At 39.7% G+C, this 24,634-nt stretch overlaps 1 protein-coding gene across 1 annotated transcript in view; it reads right to left on the minus strand.

Moving 5' to 3' along the window:
• Positions 1-925: 925 nt before the first annotated feature.
• Positions 926-24,634, minus strand: part of PDGFC (platelet derived growth factor C) — a 249,136-nt gene continuing 225,427 nt past the window's right edge. Inside the window, exons 4-6 of the mRNA XM_073341444.1 lie at positions 20,434-20,641; positions 4,204-4,421; positions 926-2,564 (exon numbers count right to left, since the gene is read on the minus strand). Coding sequence (XP_073197545.1) covers positions 2,448-2,564; positions 4,204-4,421; positions 20,434-20,641 — 543 coding nt within the window. The 3' untranslated portion in view covers positions 926-2,447. The remainder of the gene's footprint in view (positions 2,565-4,203; positions 4,422-20,433; positions 20,642-24,634) is intronic.

The following is a 24,634-nucleotide window of genomic DNA, read 5'->3' on the forward strand; positions in this document are numbered from 1 at the left end:
ACAACTAATAGACAAGATGTATGTTATCAGCACATTGATATGAATAATCCCACACCCTAGTAACACTGAGATTGAGATCCAACCTAGGAGACTCTGACACTTTATCCTTAATATCTCATAGTAGTATGTTTTCCAAATTTGGCCTAGGTATAAGTCTGAAAAGTTTCAGGTCACACATGCTCAGTATAGACTGATTAGAGTATGGCAGCTAAATTTTCTGAATATTCAGATGGACTGGCTGGGCAAGGAGACAAACTCAGTGAGCTGGGGGTAGGGTAGAGGAAAAGGCTCAGAAGAGGGAGACTGGGACTGGAAGCCAAGGTGGGGGAGAAGAATGGGATGAGATGGCCAGGAGTGTGCAGACTTTTCCTGGAAAAGGGAGATGGGAGAGAGACTAGGACAATAAGGCAGGGGGATGATTGCAGGGACAGACAGAACTGTGACAAGGTCAGGCTCAAGGGGACAGGGAAAGATCAGGTCAGGGGTCAAAGAGTTTGTGACCACTAGAACCTGCTATCCCTCCAAACCTGGAATGGAACCTAAGATTCCTGAGTGTCATCCTTCATATACTGGTCCACACAGAGAATGGTAACCTATTACTGCATTTGGCGCCAGAGGTCTGTGAGGTGGATCTAAAGGTTCCAGCCTTGCTGATAAATCATGTGGTGTCAGTATCATGATATATGATGGGATTTTTTTCAGGTTTTTTTTCCTTTTAACTCTGGGAAACTATACACAAAAATGTTAAAAGAATATTATTAAGTTTGCAAATTCAAGAACTCAAAAACTAGGAAATGTGGATTTCTCTCTAGCAGTTACTGTATAGAAGACTTACATTTCTCTAATTGATTTTCATTCCGGCAAATACATTTCAGGTTTATTTTCATTTAATATATACCAGACACCCAATACATAACCACACAGACATTTTTTCTCCCAAAATTAGCTTTATGACTTTATTTGGTGCTTTGTTACAATCTGTAAATCCAAGAGTCAAAATATAAACTAGGCATAATGTTAAAGCATTTTACAAGCAAAATACTTTACTCTTTTTTTTCCAATTTGCATAGGATGGGATATGTGTATTGGTTAAAGGATATACTGTACATAAACAAAACCATAATTCATAAAACTGTTCTGAACAGAGTTAAAATCTTGGAAGTCAACTGCTTTTAAATGGATATAACCATAAATGAAAAACCATACACCTGGAGCAATAAATATGGCTGCCTTTTTATGAACACACTGTTTCATGAAGGCAACAAACCATTGACCTTCTCTTCTCATGATGTTCTCTTTCTACTTCAAAGAAATTAAACAATAAAACAAACCAGAATGGGTATATATATATACCTGATTATTTTTTCCTATTTGACAAAAGGCCAGAATATAGAGGGATTTTGATAGCTATTTCTGAAATCATTTATAGTAACATCTGTTTTTCATATTTTCAGTACCATGGAGCCATCAAGCTTAGAGCTTCATCCACACTGATAATCTTTGCATTTGTCATTACTCTGTTTAAATGTGTAAACCCAGATTTGTTCCACTGTCTAGCACCAGACAATGTAGAAATAGATGCTTTGCCATAGTAACCACATCTCTGTTCCTTCAACTGTATACCTCTGGCTTTAAAGTCTTACAAAACTAAAATATAGTTGATCTAGGTTGTAATAAAAAAGAATATTAAATACCTTTGGTAAAAATAGATATATTTAACAAGATTAGAAAAAGCAAATAGTTATATTGTCAAAAGGAGAGTATAAAAATGTACACGATAAAAAATACAAACAAAAGTCATAGGCCATAGTAATTAAAGTAAAGCCACTGTTCTTTTCAATGTTTGCCTCCTTAGCTCATGCTTATTGTCCAGTCAGCTTTTCTAAAAGGCAGGAGCTTTAATAGTGTGTGTGGAAAAATCCAGTCTTTCCTACTAGTATCAGACAAATTAAGTTTAATTCAGAACAAGACCATTTTTTTTAAAGCAAGTTTGTAAGACCTAGAACTATGATTTAGAGCATGTGGGAGTGGCTGAGTACAGAAAGACAGATTCCAGATGTCAATCACAGACCAGGTGTACTGGAGCTGTAGAAGTAAGGTAGCCAGCAGAGTCAAGTCTTCGTGGTGTGAAATTTGCAATTTTTTACACTAAATTCTTAAATCCGTGTAATGTCAAGCCAACTGGAAATGACAATATATACTTTGAATCATCCCTCACTGATGCCTTTCTCCCATCCTTTGACTGGGCCTCCAAGCAACAGAGCTTTTACACAACATATAATCCCAGTTTGTTTTCTCCTCTCTTTAGAACTCACTGTAAATCCTGAAGATGGAAGATCCCCAAAGCAAACAACTGAGATTACGGAAGGAGATAATGCACAAGCCCCATAACAGAATCAGCCATTGATTGAATGTACTTTGAAAGAAAGAAGCACACTTAGCCACATTTATCCTTCAGTATTCCCTTTGCACACACAGGCACACTCCTCATGGTGTTCCAGAGGTACATCTGTCAATGATTTATGCAATCCTTTTACACCGCTCCTGGGCTTCAGCTGAAGAACCTGAAAGAGGACAATTGGAGCCAGGCTTTTAAGTAAATCATTAAACATCTTGTTCATGATCTACAATACACTGGAAGTAGTAAACTGGAAGACAGGGAAACTACTAAAGGAAACTCAATCAACTTCACAACTGAGTTTCTTCATTTATTCTGCTCATTAATATATATTACTGTATTTTTTTTTTGGCTTTACCTCAAGCCTTCCACAAACTTGATTAAGACATTAAGATATGCTAGACAGACATATTTTTTGGTCAAAGAAAACTTTACTGCAGTGGGGTTTGGGTGTTTTTTCTTTTTCTTTTTTGTTTGAAGGACTACTTATATAGTTGACTTAAAAATTAAATATTATTAGATGGTACTGGTAAAATAATATTGACTTTAGCTATACATATTCAGGGATATGCAGTTTATAAAAAAGGTTTTTCCACTCACAGCTATGGAACATTTTTATAGACAGTTAAAAATATCTAATAGCTTTTTAAAATGATAAATTATTATAAGGTGTATACAATATAGTTTAAAAGGTATACTGTTGTATATTTATATAATAGGCTAATTTATCTGCTCTTAGATGGTCCAGTGATATTTATGAACTTGCACATTATGTCAAGTGTTTTTTTCTCTAGAAAGCTATAATTTCTGTGATAACATGAGAACACAGATGATGTAACTAGTTGTAACCTGTAAATTAACTCAAGCCACTGTGTTACATATGCCCCTTCCTTTCCCTTTAGAAAATTAGCACTAGTCATATCTGTTTCTTTACAATTGGATCATACCATTATGGCAATATATATAAAAATTAGTGAGTCACTGAATCCATGCAAGTTTAGAATATAAATAGAGATATTAAACTGATATATTTAGGTCTACAATTAATTACAGACACTGGAGAAATCTTACTTGACCTAGAGGTTGTTTATTGTCTTTGACATTCTAAAAAGTATGTTAGAGGATTTCTTCGGGCTTGGCATATCAACAACAAAACTGTAAAATGCTAACTTTCAAACTGGCCCAGTTGCTTGTTAAGCTGAGCATGAACAAACAGCAGTTTCAATTCACTTTTGTTTTTAAAAATAGAACATGTCATTTTGCCCAACTTAGCTAAATTCTTCAAATGTAGAGCTCCTCAGTCCACAATAACTTCACAGGTAAAAGCCCTTCTTGTGTACAAAAATAACCTCTATTCAAAAAATAACATTTGGAATAATTTACAACATAAATAGAACAGTTATATTTTCCACAGAGGTCCCCAAAAGAATGGAGTAAGAGAGCGCAGGCTCTGATTTTTTTTAACTCTTAGTAAAAGAGAAAGCTTCCTCCAAATTAGAGACTAACCAATTTATTTGAGCATAAGCTTTTGTGAGCTACAGCTCACTTCATCGGATGCTCACGAAAGCTTATGCTCAAATAAATTGGTTAGTCTCTAAGGTGCCACAAGTCCTCCTTTTCTTTTTGCGAATACAGACTAACACGGCTGTTACTTTGAAACCTTCCTCCAAATGTGTCACTGTACTGTGACATTAGCCTTATCCTATCAACTGCATTCTGGTCAGCATTCACATTCCCAATAAAGATTGTTTCTTGAATGGATTTTCTCTGGTCTCAAATATAAAAACACAAAATGAGGTACATACCTCATGGTATTTTTTGGTGACTTTGGTTGGGACGCATTGGCACTCATTGCAAGTATGGTGACAGCAGGCACAGTTTCCACCGCAACGTTTAACCAATAGACATAGTGGCCAGAAGATGGTGTCAGTTCGCTTCAGCTCCTCCCTCAATGACACAGAGAAGTTGCGAGGAGTACAGCTGTAGAGTCGCACCTCCTCCTTTAGAAGATTCAGATCCACCACTGAAGAGCAAACATATCTTTCTGTGACTTGTCTTTCAAATGCCATCAATAAACAAACACACTTGAATGCTCTTGTAGCTTCTCTAAGGAGTGCAAATCCAAGGCCTCCAGAGCCACTGCAGTCCAGATCCTCAATGGTATTTAAGTGTCTAAACCCCCATTGACTTCTGTGGGAGTTCATTTCAGTGGGACTGAGATACTAAAATATTTTAAGGCGTCTGGGCCTGAGAGCTTTGCCATTGTGGAACTTACACAAAGTGCGCTTCAGCTCCTAGGCTGCAATACCGGCCTTAGTGTGGCTACATTCCCAGGATTCGCCCTCTCCTCAACCCCAATGTAATTTCCCTGTCAAACTACTGTACTGACACAGGATTTAGCCTGTAAATTAAACTGCAATACACTAAAGCTGTCTGTGGATTTTTATTCTACTTCATTATTAATAAGGACTGGTAAAATCCACTGCAATTAAGGAATCTTGCAAACATCTTTTTTTTTTTTTGAGTTTGTAAAACTTGTTCAAAGTGTGCAAACATTGTCTTCATTATATTTTCAATGCATGCTTTCAGTAAGGGAGATTCAATTGAAAGGAAAAACAAAACCTATTTTTCTAGCTAAAGCCTAATCATGGAACTTCTGGAAAGCTATGCTTACATCAGTGAATGTCCTATATACAGGGTGTGTGTGTATATATATACATTTATATACTTACTATATATTTACTATACATATATATACACAGAGGGAGAGCGAGAGGGACTTATAAAATAAAACAATAATTATCAGAAAAGTGTTAAGATTTTTCTTTTGTCCCCTCCTTGTCCCTTTTATAATCAGTCTGTCTGTGTCAACCTGTGTTGCCTCTCTCCATGCCATTTTCACCGTATTTATTTATTTATTTATTTATTCATTCTTGCTCCTCCCACTACCCACCCTCTGTCACCAAAGTGGAACTCAATAATATTCCTCCGTTGAATCAAACTTTTAAATCTGTTACATTTGAGTAAGTTCAAAACTTGGTAAAACAAGTTAAGCCATCTCCACCACACATGAAACTTCACTATATCAGTTTCCTTATAGACAGGTTCCACTGTAGCATATGAAAGTTTTAGCATGTTGAGGGCTGAACAACTTATGGAAAAACCAAAAATAGGGCAGTATACTTCTTGTTCCTTTTATTCTATGGGCAAGAATTAATGGACCTTAAAAAGAGAAAATGCCATTCTTTAAAAAAACTGGGGTTGGTTTTGTGGAACATTGAACACATTTTATTAGTGCAGGCTTTGATGAAAAGCACTGTAATTTGGCTTCTGGCAGAAAAGGAGGTTATAATGATCTGTGATATTTGTACTGATTCCTCCCCCCCAAGGAATAGATGCAATGTGTAATGGTATCGCCGATTCTTTTCACTGGTGGGTTAGCAGCATTACATTTTCATCTTTGTATACACCTCTGCTAGTGTGGCTATTGGAAATACTGAAATAAAAATCTCAGACGAACTAGCCCTGACATTTAAAAATAACCCTTTTCTAGAGGACCTATGATAGACACCTGGGGGAAAAAAACAACCTCAAATCATCCGATTTATACTACAAATACATTCATATTAACATTTGGTAAAAAGAAATCCTTTGTGTACATTTCTAGTGGTTCAGGGAGGGAGAAAATAATCCTGGAACAGATTACTTCAGTTCCAATTAAAAATGTAACTACTGAAAATGAACAAAACAGAAGAAAGAATGTATGTATTATTAATCAATGGTTACCTGCTCCTTTTGATAAATACTGATTGGCATGTATTCTTAATGGGAGATGGTCTCTGGTTTCAAATGGACTAAATATAATTTCCCCACCATTATCCTCATGGCTATATCATGTTTTCTGGACACTGTCAGCTAATTCACTATATGCCAAGATGAGATGGCTTAACACTTTGTTTTTCCTTTTAAAGACGAACATGTGAAGAACATGTACTGCAGTGCAACTATAAACCGGTTGGGCCAATTGAGGGATAAACTGGCTGCTAAACTAACTGATAACAACAGAAAAAAGAACACAGTGAGAACTGTTTGCCAATTCCTACCCCCTTCCCCCCCTTCCCCCCCCCCGCCTGGTGTATGAGGAAGTAACCCTTTGTCCACTTTAAAAGAGTCATTTCAGTTCTAAGATGTCCTATTGGGAATTTTCTATGTTCAAAACCACCATGTTAAATGTAAAATAAAGCTGCTATCATTACTACAATGGGCTAGCCATTACCCACACATCAAGAAAGACACACATCTTGCTATAACAATCCTGCAATCTAAAGGTTAAAATACAGTTATGGGATTTTGTACTCATTGTGGCTAAGATGAGAAGGCAAACAAATTATGTTTGTATTAGCTAATAATACAATAAAGTGTAATATTAATTGTTTGCCATGGCATGGCAATAGAGGGGCAGACAAATGGAGTATACTTGCCTCTTCTGGTCATCAGCCTGGATGTGCCAAGCAGGACAAAGATATTTTTGTTTTTAACCTTGCTGCAGGCAGGCTTACTTTGATGACTTTCAGAACAAAGTAGAGTTTTTTTATCACTAGTCTCTCATCCTAGAGCTGGCACCAAAGAAAGCAGTGCTGTCCCATAAAAATAATCATCAGGTAGGAAAATATGTTTTTCCCTTGGCATGACTGTCACTGTCATAGAGGGATGGTTCTGACTAATAGTATACCTAACTTTAGTGAGTGAGAACTAATCACTCAGCCAGAGGGAACAATAAACCGGAAAAGAAAGGTTTAAAGAGGAAGGTGGGAAGGCTGGCACTGGATAACCTCTCCTCAGCAATAGCAACCCTTGTGTTGCTAAGGGAGAAATGCTTTATGCACTCAGTATTCAAACCCTGAAGGGGCCAATGTGCTTGGTGAAGGTGTATGTATTGTATCACGTGGCCATTGAGCACAGCTTGTCCAAGGAGATCTATTCCCCTTCCCAGGAAGTGGTTACTGCTATAGTGGAATGGTCTACCGTTCAGGAGAGTAAAGGAAGTGATAAGGAATAGACTAGATGAATACTGGATCTTGGGTCTGGGTATCTGCTGCAGAACTTGGGTGTCTGGTGGCTAATGCTTTAGGCAAACAAGTCATGGATGAAATCTGTATGTTGCCTGCAATCCATGAGAATTCCACTTGGAAGAGGGACCTCAAGGATGTTCCTATGAATAATGGATGGATCTGGGTTCTGTTGAGAGTAGTCAGCATGGATGTTCAGATGGCTCAGGATATAGAGGGTTTTCAGAAACACCAAGTGTTTTTCAGCAGGGATTTCCTCTTGGTTCCTACCCTTGATGGTTTAAATAAGCCTTGAGAGTATGATATAGGACCTGATAAGGATTTGTTGCAGGCTGTGGCCTTCCCCAGTGGAAGGAGAACTAGTTAGCTCTCCCATAAATACAAGATACCGATGTTGAGCCTTCACTCTAAATTTGATCACTTTCTCTAAAAAGACATGAGAAAGCTGTAGTCCCCATTCCGCCATAACAAATGTGATAAAGGGAATTTAGTAAAACATGACAGGGATGTAAGGGGTGGCCTAGTTCATTTTAGAAATAACTAAGTATAAAATTCCAAATGGAATCCCTGGAGTCAACCCCAGCATTGATCAACAGTGGGGATTTGCTGGCTTCTTTCAGTAAGACAATCCAATGGTTCGGTTGCATGGGGAAGCTGATACTTTTTAAAATTCATGTCTGGCCCCTTGCATGCCCAGTACAAAGCTCTTCCATTCAAACTGGAACCTGTGTCACAGAACAAAGACCATGATAATTGCCACTTTCAGAAATCAGGTCTCTGTGTGTGAATGCTCCAACGGAACACTGGATTAATTGAGGAAAGTAATTTCAGGAAGCATCCAGAGCAGTCACCAAACTTCTATAGCTATTTCTGACTTTCAGCCTGATTATAAACAGTGTCACATGTTCCCTGATCCTCTGAAGTATCTGAACCACCTGAGGACAGACATCAGTATAGCAGATCAGAAAAGCCTTTCTTTCTCTGAAAGAATCTCAAGACTTGAGTCTGCTGTCTAGTTCTCCCTTGACAGCTATGTCTTTCCAATGCAGCCTTGTATGTCACTTATATGAATATTAATATCATGTCAGGACCCAGTCTTGTGGCTGCAATTCCACTCCAGAGCCTTTCAAAAATTCCTCATGTGTGCCCTGTTCACATACTGGCATACAAAAAGATGTGTGTGTTGTGATGGATTGTTCAGTCAAATACACTGAAGTCCTGCCTTTCCTTCTGTGTATTGGACTGGGCACTTCATTCCATTACTATCAGGTTATGTTTGGCTCCTAAATGAACAATCTGATTTTCAAAAGTGCCCAGTGTGCAACAGCTCCCACTGAAGTGATTGATATGAAGCCAGCCTGCCTCCCAGGGTGGAGAAAAAAAATTCCTAGAGAAAACAGAGGAGGGAGCAGAGGAAGGGGAACTAGACTAGGAGAACTTTTTTGGAAGGGATATGTGTGGTAGCAAAGAGGGGAATGGTTTTAGCCTTGTTGGTCCAGGCAATAGTCCTGGGCTCAGAATCACTTTACATGCGCGGAGGGGATGAGCGCTGCACCTAAGCTGGGAATGGGGTGCCTACTGTGCAGGAAAAACTCCCAATCCCGCCAGCAGTTTTCTGCTGAGATTGAAGTGGTCTGCTGAAGTGGAGAGAGAGACAGACTGTAAATCACAGGCACGTCAGACTTATAATAAGGGCTGAAGGGCAGCTTTTGGACTTCCTGACACATTTCTTTGGCTTGCCTTTCTGCTCCACCCTGAAGATCTTCTAAAATGGGGACCTGAACCAGACACGTCACATGCTTCTCTAAGCAAGGCCAGAAGCAAGCCAGGTGGAAGGATGGGGGGAGGCTACTGCAGGGAGTTCAAAAAGGATAGAGCTTGGCACAAAAAAATCTCATCCTCCTGCCTGACACCTCCTGCCTGAGCAACAGCAGAGTTACATGCCCATTTGCCTATGGCTATTACTGACACGTCATGGGGCACGGGGGATGAGGGTGGGGAGGGAGGAGAGTGGGGATTGTTCAAAATGGAAATTAAATGGATTATCATTTTAGAAACAATTTGGAGATGGGTTTGAACAAAGCCCTAGATCCAAACACCCCAATTCTGGAAGGGTTCTGAACGTGAACCTAGACCCAACATTTTCAATTCAGTATATTTTAGTGTGCTTTATTGTAACAACAGAACTTCTGAGGTGTTGAAAAGCTTCACATTAAGCTTCTAGTCTAACAAAGTATCCAAGGTATACAGCTTTTATATCACACCATTCACCCTTGCCCTAGCTATCTTCCTATGTAATGCACTTGCATTAAAAGGTCTGTGACAAGTTTGTCCAGTGCTTATGTAATCATTTCTTTGAACTGTGTGAATGAAGCTCTTATTTTTTCAAAGAGTATCTGTCTGTCCAAAATGTATTTTAACATACTGTGGGCACAAAACTAGGTGACAGAATGTATATATTCCCTTAAAATGTTTACTTAACCATAATTTCCCAAGTGAACTAAGTTACAATACCTGTTATAATGTACTTGGCTTTCATTCATTTATCATGGTTGACGCAAAAGTCAAAAGTTCTTTTTTAGCACTAGCTCAGAAAAAATGCAGTTTTTTCCCCCCAGAACCAAGATATTACTGAGGAAAGAAAGAAAGAAAGAAAGTGATGCAGGTTGGTCTAAAATAAAATTGTATTTCAAAATAATGTATCTTCATTAGTTTATATAATTTAAATATACTAAGTTCACATCAATCTGAAATGAATTGCTTTTTATAACTGAGGCTATAACTTTCTAACTAATCTCCAGAGATGTGTACTAAAAAATACTCCCTCTTTCCCAAAGCATTGTACCAGCTAGATCCTAGTCTAAATAAAGCCGGGGGGGGGGGGGGCAGATTTTCTCCTGCAGGTGGAGGTTGGTATGTGTGTGTATGTGCATCAGGGACTTGGTTACACAGAAATGCTCTCAGTGGCATAGGGGATTTAACTGCCCCTACAACAATAAAGGATTGGCATAACACACCTGCCTCTGGCTCTTCTTGTCCTTTACCAGGCGTGCAAGGAGCAGAGGCACATGGTCTCAGTACAGACATATGAACAGGAGGTTCCCACATACCAGGGGAATAATCTGCTTAACATAAGAACATAAAAATGGCCATACTGGGTCAGATCAAAGGTCCATCCAGCCCAGTATCCTGTCTACCAACAGTGACCAATGCCCAGAGGGAGTGAACTTAACAGGTAATGATCAAGTGATCTCTCTCCTGCCATCCATCTCCATCCTCTGACAAACAGAAGCTAGGAACACCATTCCTTACCCATCCTGGCTAATAGCCATTAATGGACTTAACCTCCATGAATTTACCCATTTGTCTTTTAAACCCTGTTATAGTCCTAACCTTCACAATCTCCTCAGGCATGGAGTTCCACACGTTGACTGTGCACTGAGTGAAGAAGAACTTCCTTTTATTTGTTTTAAACCTGCTACACATTAATTTCATTTGGTGGCCCCTAGTTCTTATATTATGGGAACAAGTAAATAACTTTTCCTTATTCATTTTCTCCACACCACTCATGATTTTATATACCTCTATCATATCCCCCCCAGTCTCCTCTTTTCCAAGCTGAAAAGTCCTAGCCTCTTTAATCTCTCCTCATATGGGACCCGTTCCAAAGCCCTAATCATTTTAGTTGCCCTTTTCTGAACCTTTTCTAATGCCAGTATATCTTTTTTGAGAAGAGGAGACCACATCTGTATGCAGTATTCAAGATGTGGGCATACCATGGATTTATATAAGGACAATAAGATATTCTCCATCCTATTCTCTATCCCTTTTTTAATGATTCCTAACGTCCCATTTGCTTTTTTGACTGCTGCTGCACACTGCATGGACGTCTTCAGAGAACTATCCACGATGACTCCAAGATCTTTCTCCTGATTAGTTGTAGCTAAATTAGCCCCCATTATATTGTATGTATAGTTGAGGTTATTTTTTCCAGTGTGCATTACTTTACATTTATCCACATTAAATTTCATTTGCCATTTTATTGCCCAATCACTTAGTTTTGTGAGATCTTTTTGAAGTTCTTCACAGTCTGCTTTGGTCTTAACTATCTTGAGCAGTTTAGTATCGTCTGCAAAGTTTGCCACCTCACTGTTTACCTCTTTCTCCAGATCATTTATGAATAAGTTGAATAGGATTGGTCCTAGGACTGACCCTTGGGGAACACCACTAGTTTCTCCTTTCCATTCTGAAAATTTACCATTTATTCCTACCCTTTGTTCCCTGTCTTTTAACCATTTCTCAATCCATGAAAGGATCTTCCCTCTTATCCCATGACAACTTAATTTACGTAAGAGCCTTTGGTGAGGGACCTTGTCAAAGGCTTTCTGGAAATCTAAGTACACTATATCCACTGGATCCCTCTTGTCCACATGTTTGTTGACCCCCCCTCAAAGAACTCTAGTAAGATATGATCTCCCTTTACAGAAACCATGTGGACTTTTGCACAACAATTTATGTTCTTCTATGTGTCTGACAATTTTATTTTTTACTATTGTTTCAACTAATTTGCCCGGTACTGACATTAGACTTACCAGTCTGTAATTGCCAGAATCACTTCTAGAACCCTTCTTAAATATTGGCTGTACATTAGCTATCTTCCAGTCATTGGGAACAGTAGCTGATTTAAAGGACAGGTTACAAACCATAGTTAATAGTTCCGCAATTTCACATTTGAGTTCTTTCAGAACTCTTGGGTGAATGCCATCTGGTCCCGGTGACTTGTTACTGTTAAGTTTCTCAATTAATTCCAAAACCTTCTCTAGTGATACTTCAATCTGTGACAATTCCTCAGATCTGTCACCTACAAAAGACAGCTCAGGTTTGGGAATCTCCCTAACATCCTCAGCCGTGAAAACTGAAGCAAAGAATTAATTTAGTTTCTCTGCGATGACTTTATCATCTTTTGTAGCTCAAATGTCCAGGGCCCCCCCTGCTTCTGATGTACTTAAAAATCATTTTGTTATTACCTTTTAAGTTTTTGGCTAGCTGTTCTTCAAACTCCTTTTTGGCTTTTCTTATTACATTTTTACATTTAATTTGGCAGTGTTTATGCTCCTTTCTATTTACCTCACTAGGATTTGATTTCCACTTTTTAAAAGATGCCTTTTTATCTCTCACTGCTTCTTTTACATGGTTGTTAAGCCACAGTGGCTGTTTTTTAGTTCTTTTACTGTTTTTTTTAATTTTGGGTATACATTTAAGTTGAGCCTCTATTATGGTGTCTTTGAAAAGTGGACACTCAGCTTGCAGGGATTTCACTCTAGTCACTGTACCTTTTAATTTCTGTTTAACTAACCTCCTCATTTTTGCATAGTTCCCCTTTCTGAAATTAAATGCCACAGTGTTGGGCTGTTGAGGTGTTCTTCCCACCACAGGAATGTTAAATGTTATTATATTATGGTCACTATTTCCAAGTGGTCCTGTTATAGTTACCTCTTGGACCAGATCCTGTGCTCCACTCAGGACTAGATCGAGAGTTGCCTCTCCCCTTGTGGGTTCCTGTACCAGCTGCTCCAAAAAGCAGTCATTTAAAGTATCGAGAAATTTTGTCTCTACATTTCGTCCTGAGGTGACATGTACCCAGTCAATATGGGGATAATTGAAATCCCCCATTAGCATTGAGTTTTTTATTTTGATAGCCTCTCTAATCTCCCTTAGCATTTCATCGTCACTATCACTGTCTTGGTCAGATGGTCAATAATAGATCCCTACTGTTATATTCTTATTAGAGCATGGAATTACTATCCATAGAGATTCTATGGAACATTTGGATTCATTTCAGATTTTTATTTCATTTGATTCTACATTTTCTTTCACATATAGTGCCACACCCCTGCCCTCCTGCACGACCTGTTCTGTCCTTCTGATATATTTTGTACCCCGGAATGACTGTGTCCCATTGATTGTCCTCACTCCACCAGGTTTCTGTGATGCCTATTATATCAATATCCTCCTTTAACACGAGGCACTCTAGTTCACCCATCTTATTATTTAGACTTCTAGCATTTGTATACAAGCACTTTAAAAACTTGTCACTGCTTATTTGTCTGCCCTTTTCTGATTGTCAGATTCTTTATAAGAATGTTTCTCATCTGATCTGACCCATACTTTATCCTCTTCCATCCTCTCCTGACTAAAACCTAGAGAATCTCTATCAATAGACTCTCCTCTAAGAGAAGTCTCTGTCCAATCCACGTGCGCCTCTGCAGCAATTGGCTTTGCCCCATCTCTTAGTTTAAAAACTGCTCTGCAACCTTTTTAATGTTAAGTGCCAGCAGTCTGGATCCACTTTGGTTTAGGTGAAGCCCATCCTTCCTGTATAGGCTCCTCCTATCCCAAAATTTTCCCCAGTTCCTAATAAATCTAAACCCCTCCTCTCTACACTGTCATCTTATCCACTCATTGAGACTCTGAAGCTCTGCCTGCCTACCTGGCCCTGTGCATGGAACTGGAAGCATTTCTGAGAATGCCACCGTAGAGGTTCTGGATTTCAGTCTCTTTCCTAGCAGCCTAAATTTGGCCTCCAGGACGTCTCTCCTACCCTTCCCTATGCCATTGGTACCTACATGTACCACGACCACTGGCTCCTCCCCAGCACTACACATAAGTCTATCTAGATGCCTTGAGAGATCTGCAACCTTCGCACCAGGCAGACAAGTCACCATACAGTTCTCCTGGTCATCACAAACCCAGCTAACTATGTTTCTAATGATCAAATCTCCCATTACTAACACCTGCCTTTTCCTAATGACTGGAGTAACCTCAGTGCGAAAGGATACCCCAACATCATTTGGAAGGAGGGTCCCAAGTATGGGAAGGTTTCCCTCTGTTCCCATTGACTGCTCTCCTTATCTGGGCCTTTTATCCTCCTTAACAGCGCAGGGGCTGTGTGACCGGAGGTGGGACAAATCTACAGTGTCCCGGAAAGCCTCATGAACATACCTCTCTGCCTCCCTTAGCTCTTCCAGTTCCACCACCCTGGCCTCCAAAGCCCGTACACGGTCTCTGAGGGCCAGGAGCTCCTTGCACTGAATGCACACATATGCCACCTGCCCACAGGGCAGGTAATCATACATGCTACACTTAGTGCAATTAACAGGATAGCTCCGACTCTTCTGTTGGGCTTCTGCCTGCATTTCTCCTACAGTTACCTAGGTTAATGATAGGGTGTTTGTTTAAATCAAGAAGTTTTGATTATAGTTTAGTTTAAAGGTTTTAAAGAAGGCCAAGTGTACCTTCTTCTTGCACCATTCATGTAGCATAAAAGAGCTGTAATTAGGCTGCAGAATGTGGCCCAATGATTACTCATTGATTTTTGTGGGAGTAAGACTGGACTACTTTTTTTCACTGCAATGCACTTTTTAGTGTTTACTATGTATAATATTCAAAAGGAACTTAGTTTTTATATATGAAAATACTTTGGAATACAGAACCAAATTTTGTTTTTATCTACATGGAATAACTCCTTTGACCTAACAGAGGTATTCCAGATTTACACGGATATAATTGAGATCATAGTTTGGTCCTAAATTCTGGTCATAAATATGGCCTTAAATTAAAATGAATAAAACAAAAAGAAATCTGGCCTAATTATAGAATTTGAAGGGTACAATGTAGTTTTAATTAACTGATAAACATTTTAGGCCAGATAATTTTCTATAATACTTCTTAAAATAGATTTTAAATGCAGTAGAGAGCATGTTATTAAAAACAACAACAATAAAAATAAAAACAAGCAAAAAGTTCACATTCTCTAACTATTCAAAGCAGCTAACAGTTAATACTGTGTCATCTTAATGGGACACATTTTCTGCCCCAGGCTATAACATTACACACTCAGTAATGCAGTCTGAGGGTGGTCCTTTTAAGATGAATGTGGCAATACTCTGATATGTTTATTCAAAGGCAAATCTATTTCATTGTCTAATTAGAAGTCTTTAAAAGATTTACTCTGATCGTTTCTTGGGAAGATCACTGTCTTGTATGTAGAAAGTTGCTTTTGTCTAAATAGATGTTATCCAACACCTGCATCTTTGTTTATGTAAGGTTCCACAAATATATATTGCTTTTCTCTCACTTATTATATGCTTAAAATGGTAATGCAGTTGACAAATGGTGAAACTCTTTAATTAGGAAAGTGCTAAACGAATATTTGAAAGATGTGCTTCATAGCTGAAAGCTTTTAAAGACAAACTGCCTCCTGTCCAAGTCTTGATTTACCTATGCACAGCTGTAGCAATAAAAGCATGGCTAGAAGGGTAGATTTTTAGCTCTGATCCAGGGATCAGCTGTCAAAAAACTAATCTGAGTTATGAAAAGGATTCACCTTCTCTTCTTCCTTGCTGACTGAATGATAATCTACTTTACATTTGCCAACATAGGCATTGCTCACTGACATTTCATTTACACTTAAATATCTTCATTTTCATGCTATGTGACAGGGAGGGAAGAGAGTGTTGTCTGCATGCTGTTCATCAACATGGAATCCATAAATATGAAATAGTAGTAGTATCTGCAGGAGATTTGGTGGAAAATGCACAAATCTCCAATGTAAGCAGAAGGATATGTCTTTCCTTGATTCCTTGTCTTTCCTTGATTTACTCTATGTAAGGTAAAATCCTTAATACAGGGTATATACTTTACACCTTTAATTAAGCAATTGCCTACCTCACCTAGGCCTGGACTACACTACAGGGTTAGGTTGAATTTAGCCATGTTAGGTTGATTTAAAAGTGACTGCATCCACACGACCAATCCCATTCCGTTGACCTAAAGAGCTCTTAAAATCGACTTCTGTACTCCTCCCCGATGAGGGGAGTAGCGCTAAAATTGACCTTGCTGGGTCAAATTTGGGGTAGTGCGGACGCAAATCTATGGTATTGGCCTCCAGGAATTATCTCAGAGTGCTCCATTGTGAGTGCTCTGGACAGCACTTTGAACTCCGATGCATTAGCCAGGTACACAGGAAAAGCCCTGGGGAACTTTTGAATTTCATTTCCTGTTTGGTCAGAGTGGCGAACTCAGCAGCACAAGTGACCATACAGGCCCCACAGAATTGTAGCATGTAGAATGTTTCTACACTCCCCCTATAATCTCCGTCCCTGAGGTTATTGCAGATTAGAAGGCGAAAAAACCGCACTCGCGATGACATGTTTTCTGAGCTCATGCAGTTCTCCTGCACTGATAGGGCACAGCTTAATGCATGGAGACATTCAGTGGCAGAGGCCAGGAAAGAATTAAGTGAGCGTGAAGAGCGGAGGCAGGGCGCGATGTTGAGGCTAATGGGGGAGCAAACAGACATGATGAAGCGTCTGCTGGAGGAGCAAATGGACATGATGAAGCATCTGTTGGAGCTGCAGGAAAGCCAGCAAGAGCACGGACCCCCGCTGCATCCACTGTATAACCACCTACCCTCCCCATGTTCCCATAGCCTCCATACCCAGACACCCAAGAACGCGGGGGGGGGAGGCTCCGAGCACCCAGCCACTCCACTCCAGAGGATGGCCCAAGCAACAGAAGGCTTTCATTCAAACAGTATGAATTTTAGAGTGGCTACAATAAGCAATGTGGCCTTGCCCTTCCCTCCTCCCCCACCCCACCCAGGCTACCTTGTCTGTTATCTCTCTTTTTCTTTAAATTAATAAAGAAAGAATGCATGGTTTCAAAACAATAGTTACTTTAATTTGAAGGGGGGAGGGTGGTTGGCTTACAGGAATTAAAATCAACAGAGTGGGAGGGTTTGCATCAAGGAGAAACACATACAACTGTCACACCGAAGCCTGGCCAGTGAAGAAACTGGTTTTCAAAGCCTCTCTGATGTGCAGCGCACCTTCCTGTGCTCTTCTAATTGCCCTAGTGTCTGGCTGTTCAAAATCGGATGCCAAGCGATTTGCCTCAACCTCCCACCCTGCCATAAACGTCTCCCCCTTACTCTCACAGATATTATGGAGCACACAGCAAGCAGCAATAACAATGGGAATGTTGGTTGCGCTGAGGTCTGACCGAGTCAGCAAACAGCACCAGCGAGCTGTTAAATGTCCAAAGGCACATGCCACCACCATTCTGCACTTGCTCAGCCTAAAGTTGAACTGCTCCTTACTACTGTCCAGGCTTCATGAGCCATGGGAGCAAGGGGTAGGCTGGGGTAGGTGTGACCGTGTGGTGCTGCCGGCTGGGAGAGCAGCCTGGGGCAGAAGCCTCCAGCTCGCATGATATCCAGGCAGAACTAAATCTCCATGAGACGAAACTTAAAGAAGAGAATGTCCTGGAGTCTCTGGCTCCCATTCGGTGCTTTAAGAAGAGGATAGCCATGTCTGTCCAAGCACCCCTGATCGACCTCACTGAGGTCTGCCAGGAGAACCCAGGAGATTTATGACGGCTATCAGTCCTACTGCACCATCTACCGCGAAGGCAAGGAGCTGCTGCTGTGTAGCAATGCAGTACCGCGTCTGCCAGCAGCACCCAGGAGACATACAGTGATGGTGAGCTGAGCAGGCTCCATGCTTGCTGTGGTATGGCGTCTGCTTGGGTAACCCAGGAAAAAAGGCTCGAAACGATTGTCTGCTGTTGCTTTCATGGAGGGAGAGAGGGAGGGAGGCGGGCCTGACGACATGTACCCAAAACCACCTGCGGCAATGTTTTTGCCCCATCAGGCATTGGGAGCTTAACCCAGAATTCCAATGGGCAGCGGAGACTGCGGGAACTGTGGGATAGCTACCCACAGTGCACCGCTCTGTAAGTCGATGCTAGCCACGGTAGTGAGGATGCACTCCACCGACTTAATGCACTTAGTGTGGACATACGCAATCTACTGTATAAAATCAGTTTCTAAAAATCGACTTCTATAAAATCGACCTAATTTCGTAGTGTAGACATACCTCAAGTGGTGGACAGGGACACCACTGTTTCATGGAATAGTGTGGAAGAGGGCATTGACACAACTTGCTCTGAGGCCATGAAGATGGCTACATTCACATTCTGAGACAATCCAGACTACACCACCTGAAAGGAAGGTCAGGGATGGGCTGCACATCGGAAAGGTACAGTTCCTTCCTGAATACCCCAATGCACAGTTTGTGAGCACTGCAGCATACTGTAAGTGGTAAAGAATATTGGCCAATTTGTGATTGGCCTTTGTGTGCTGGATGCTGAGAGACTGTCCTTTTTTTGCACACAACAGACAATCAGAATCCTTGCATTTGGAGGCAATGAGAAGTCATGTGCCCACAGCACCCGTCAGCAGAACATGTCAGATGCAACCTTTCACCCCACTTTGGTCTCTCTTCTGTGTATACAATCTATTGCCTCCATAGATTAGATCAATAGATTAGAGAGATACTGCATCCCCATCTGAGGATACAGTATTTTCTTCAGTTACAATGTCATAGAGTACTACACATAGATTGCACATTAGTTGAGTTATAAAAGTACATGCTAGCTTTTACCATTTGAATGGGCAGGCTATCATTTTATGTCCTTCCTCCAGGCTTGACATACCCAGTTCAGGAAACACAGTTCAGGCCATTATTTGTCAGCCAAATGAGTAAAGCTCTGCTCCATGGCCTGAACAGATATCTACTGAGTCCACCTTTACAGCAAACATCCATTATTGTTACTGAAAGGCTACTGGGATTCTTTACACCTGGTCACATCATTGTTTTTCCTGAGAGTAAACTCCCTAAGGTGCCGTACTCATTTTGTTCTAATGGGAACATTCTCATCTCCACTTGGAACTCTCATCCCCTGCCTATGCCTCTTCTCAGTTAGCCTGGCAGCTTAGCTACATCCAGAGAAACCCCTTTCTGGTGTTATGGCCCTTTTTGTTCCCAGTTGCTGTAATCTTTTTGGTAAGAAAAAAATATGCCATGATGTAAAAGAGTTAATGGCTGATCAGATTGGGAACAGGGAAGATACTCTGCAACCATAATCAAACTCACCAGCCCACAAGCTGGTTGGTAAAAGGGAGGAGTACAGGACCCAGGGCAGTATTAGGTAAGAAGCTCCATCAAAGTCCATCTATTGCTCTGAAGAAGGGGGACTTCACTTTGAGTTCTATATTTTGGAAATTTCAATATAATATTATTATTTTAAATAGGACCTGGAGTGGCTATTCTCTCCCAGGGATGAGCCTGGTGCAAATGCCTCCATATTCCCTGTGCTATGAATAGGGCCCTACCAAATTCAAGGTCCATTTTGGTCAATTTCACAGTCATAGAATTTTAAAGACCATACATTTCATGATTTCAGGTATTTAAATCTGAAATTTCACGGTATTGTAATTGGAGGGCTCCTGACCCAAAAAGGAGTTGTGGTGGGGGAGGGCGCAATGTTAGTGTATGGGGGTTGTGGTATTACCACCCTTACTTCTGCGCTGCTATTGGTGGAGTGCTGCCTTCATAGCTGGGCGCCCAGTCAACAGCCACCACCCTCCGGCTGCCCAGCTCTGAAGGCAGCTCAGAAGTAAGGGTGGCAATACCATGATCCCCCTAAAATAACCTTGCAAACCTCCTCCATCCCCTCTTTTGGGTCAGGACCCCAGTTTGAGAAACACTTGTTCCCCCAGGAAATCTGTATAGTACAAGAGACCAGATTTCAAGGTCCATGATGCGTTTTTCCTGGCTGTGAATTTGGTAGGGCCCTAGCATTGAAACATGGAGAGATGCTCTGGCATTGGCTGCTTCAAAACCTATCTCATTATTTCATTTTGCTAAATTTCTCCATATTTTTGTGGAGACATTTTTAGTTATTGCCCTTTGTCCAAATCATAAAAATGTGAGAGTATCTATACTCTGCAAAGACTATAGAAAGTTAAAAGCTGTAAGACAGGGTGAAGAATGCGTAAAATGACTGTTCCTTTGCCAAGATAAACTTCTATGCAGAGCCATAAATTACAGAAGTGGGGGTTACCTCTTGATTTTCTCCCACGAATATATGCCTTTCCAAGGATTTGCCATGATGGTCTGTACAGGTCTTCCAAGTCCAGTTGCCACCTGTCTGGTTCGAGATACCGGATAAGTTCTTCTACAGTACTAAATCCAGCAACAGCATTGTTTAGTAAATCTAATGGTAAAGCTGACGGGGGTAACATGGATGGACTGGCAGCTTCTGTATGGTGCTGCAATAAAACAAAGAACAGTATCAGTTAGATATGTAATGTAATTGCTTAGGTCAAACATTGTACTTTATAAAGCTGGATAAACTTGGCAGTCGAGATTATAAAAGTAACTAGCTGTTTAACCAATTTACTGACTAAGACTAATGATAATCCAAGGAGCACCTAAACATTCCTCCCATTTAAAGTGCTAATTTGACTACACATTTTTTTCTTCTTATTTTCTTGTTTTTTAGGAATGACATGCTACTATACCTCTTTTCTGGAGAAGTTCATTAAATGATGGATGATATGTCAGAAATAATTAGAGCAAATGGTGCGCTAAACCTTTGATGGAAAAATATAGCTCCATTACAAGCAATTACTCCCTCCTGAAATCTTAAGAAACTCACATTTCTCATGCTGTTTTTAGCACAAGGATTAACTGGCCTTTTGTGGGGTTTGGTGTTGTAGAGTCAAATATGAAACAATTCTAGTGTAACAATAGTAGAAAATCCTGTTGCTACCTATTGATGAAAAAGGGACTGTGTTCAGTGAAGTGCCAAGCATAGTGATGGTGCCGACCAAATAATTCAGAAGGGTAACAGTAGCATTGTATGTTATCTGCACAGATTAACAGTGTTATATAACAGCTAGGTATTACTTAATCTGAAATGCCCTCTCAACACTGCACACTAAACAGAACTTCTTTAAAATATTGAAAACAGCCCTGAAAAAGCCACGACACACACCATCGGAATTTGCTGCTATTATAGCAATGTTTTATTCCACTAACTGTAAGTGAGCCAACACTTAAACTCTCCAGGAGGACGGGCACTAGATTAAGTGTGCGTCTGAGGGCTGATCTGAGGGTGAGGAGGAAAGGTAATAAGTGGAAGTAGTCAACATGCCTTTCCCAATATTTGCTTTCAAGAAATACCACGAGAATGGCTGTCCTTGCTTTATTTCTATCATATCCATGGTCCTTGGTTGTTGTTTTTTTAACTAAGTATCATGCAAGCATAGAAATATGTACAGCAATATCTAGACTGTTGGTATTGGTAACTTCTGTAGGGATCTGTATCCTGTCATTCTAGCATTATTTCCAACAGAGAGGCTGAAGCCATCCAGCTGCTCAATGATTTAAATGAACACTGATCGCAGAAAACTAAGTGTTCGTTTTCCTCATCTTTCTGATGCCCACATTACAAATAGCATGACCATTGGGTTATGATAATAAACCAACATATTCTGGACAGTAATTTAAACCTTATACTGCATGGTGCTTCAAATTTCAAAACAGTGCTGTAATGCTATCCAGACTATAAAGAAAAATAAATATTGTAAGATTTTTCTTCCTGTTTTCCTTCAGAAAGAGTATTTATATATAAATATATGTTAATATTGATGTTTTCTGTTTTGAAAGTGTGGGGTTTTCTTTTGCTCAATAATAAGTAAATATCAGGAAGATTAACCTAGCAATCATTCTGAAGAAAACTCATTTCCTATCAGTGATTTCTGACAATTTTTTTACAGCATGTTCTCATTTTTGATGCACATACAAGGCCTGATTCACCAGTGTGGTACTCTAATATTATCCTGATGTAACTCCAGTGAAATCATTCAGTTGTTTCAGTGTAAAACTGCAGTAAGGAACTGGTGAACCAGACCCATATTGCTTCACTGCAAAATGGATAAAGTAGTTTAAACACAAAAATTGTCATCACTGTCCACTAGTCTCACTTTAGAAGAACAAAATAAAACATCATTAAAAGATAGCAAAATTGCACAAAATTGAAGATTCACATCTTGATGAACCGTAGTTACAAATGTATAACATCATTTATAAAAAATAATTAAGTTTAATAAAATTATATAAATCAGTGTAAAAATGTTTATTGAGTACCCAATTTATAGAGTACATAATCACAAAATTGTCTTTAAAGATGTGAATACTGTAATTGATATTTACCACATAGCAACTTCTGACTAAGTCTCAATTACATGCATAGCTAAGTATTTTATGACAATTAAAATGTTATTCTTTGTTAAAACTGCAAATAGTTGTTTATTTTTCATTTAAGCATTTTAGGCAGAATGTCAAGAGTAGCAATAAATAGTATTATTTTTCCTTTGGCTATTCCCATCATTCATAACACGTTATTAGGAGTGGTGGCTTTATCTAGCTTGCAAACGACAAAAATTCACTAACATTTCAAAGCTTTTTAAAAATTATTTGATCTGTAGAAGTGTCATGATTTCTGAACACTGACAAAAGTTTGGATTCTAGGAGGGGGAACTCTCTTGTTAGGAGTGAAATGAATTGACAAAAGATACAGTATCCTAACTTATTTACAAGTATGTACATTCTTTACAGGGATGTCAGATGGCAAAAGGCAAAGTGTAGATCTGTGGTTTTCAATCTGGGGTCCAAAGACTATATCTAAGATTTTCAAAGTGATCTGCACCTCCATTTGAAATTTTTTAGAGGTCCACAAATGAAAAAAGGTTGAAAACCACTGGCATAGATGATAATTCTCAGGAGTTAGCACGGGAGTTGTAACCTCAAGCAAACAACTCTATATTCAAGTTCTCAACCAGTTTCTCTCTTTCTGCTGTAGCAATGGGACAACAATGTAAGAGTATCAAAATCTGTCCATTTGTTAGTGGAATGTGCTTGGACTGTCACTCAAATTCACAGCACAGTCAGCTGATCAGGCATATATAAAAACCATCTATGGGTGTTGCCAGCTATACAGCTATTGATGTTTTGCAAGATAAAATGAAAACTATTTGAATTCAGCAACCATCCCTCAAACATAAGGGCTCAACATCTGCCATTAACAGATTCTCCACTTCGATAGCACTTATTGTTCTATCTAAAGTGTGATTCTGTTCCGCAGTTTGTTTAAAAACATCATGAAATTCCATATTTGTGTTTAATTGATAACTGCACACCTAGTGACTCCCCCAAAAAACTGGCTCAGCTTTATGATGTAACAACTCCTAAGGGTTAATTAAGCCCATCAGTATCATTAAAAATTCTTAATACAAATGAAAAAAATTAATCCCTGTTGAAAATCCATAGGGCTAGAATCTCACTGAGTAAATCTCGGTGTATTCTGGCTCCTTGGGTCCTGCTGCTGCCTGTCACAATTTAAAGCTGTTGTCAGCAGCTTTAAATTGCACCATTGGTTTAAGATCCTCAACAGACCTGATGATTGTGTGCAAAAAAGTGGTCTTTTACAGTGCGATAGCTAATGTACAACAGTTATCTCACTGTGAAATCCTAGTGGATACAAGGCACTTTAGTTTTTACCACATGGTAGCAAGGTCAGCACTCTATCCTCTGGCCTTGATTAACCATGCCTAGTTCACCTCACTTCTTTGCAGAGAGGGTAGCAGGTCAGGCACTGACTGCCCCAAAAGCAAGCTCCCCTCCAACAGGGGAACTCCATAGTGGGCATTTGCAGTTGGGCTATGGGCAAGGGGGCTGTAATACAGCTTATGAATGGGGCCCATTGTATCCAGTGGGCTTACACCAGGGAGAAATCTGGCCCAGTCTTTCTAGTGAAGTTGAGGCACTCCAGAATATGGACTAAACACTTAAACTTTTCTTTCACAGCTCCACATATTTGATTAATAGGAATGTTTGGGGCTTCCCCCTCCCCCGAGGATGAGTGATTCACATCAAAACTGCAAAATGCAAAATAATAATTTGAAAAATATCTTGACAAATGATATATTTTAACATGTTCCTCCCCCCACATTAAAAACAAACTTAAAACTTTTTCAACTTTTTTTATACCCAGGGAACCATTTTCATTTATTTTAATAGGATGAAACATGTTTAAATACTAGATAGAGACAAACAATTTTGTCTTTACCGTGTTATTAAATATGAATCAGAGCAAAAACCAAAAACCATAGTAAAATACACTAGACCAGCAGCTGCTATAGTAAAAGCCAAGAATGACAATTGGTGTTGGATCAAATGGAATTTCCAGTTAGGCTATT

The sequence above is a fragment of the Lepidochelys kempii genome, chromosome 4 (assembly GCF_965140265.1).
Source record: "Lepidochelys kempii isolate rLepKem1 chromosome 4, rLepKem1.hap2, whole genome shotgun sequence".
NCBI classification, from domain to species: Eukaryota; Metazoa; Chordata; order Testudines; family Cheloniidae; genus Lepidochelys; species Lepidochelys kempii.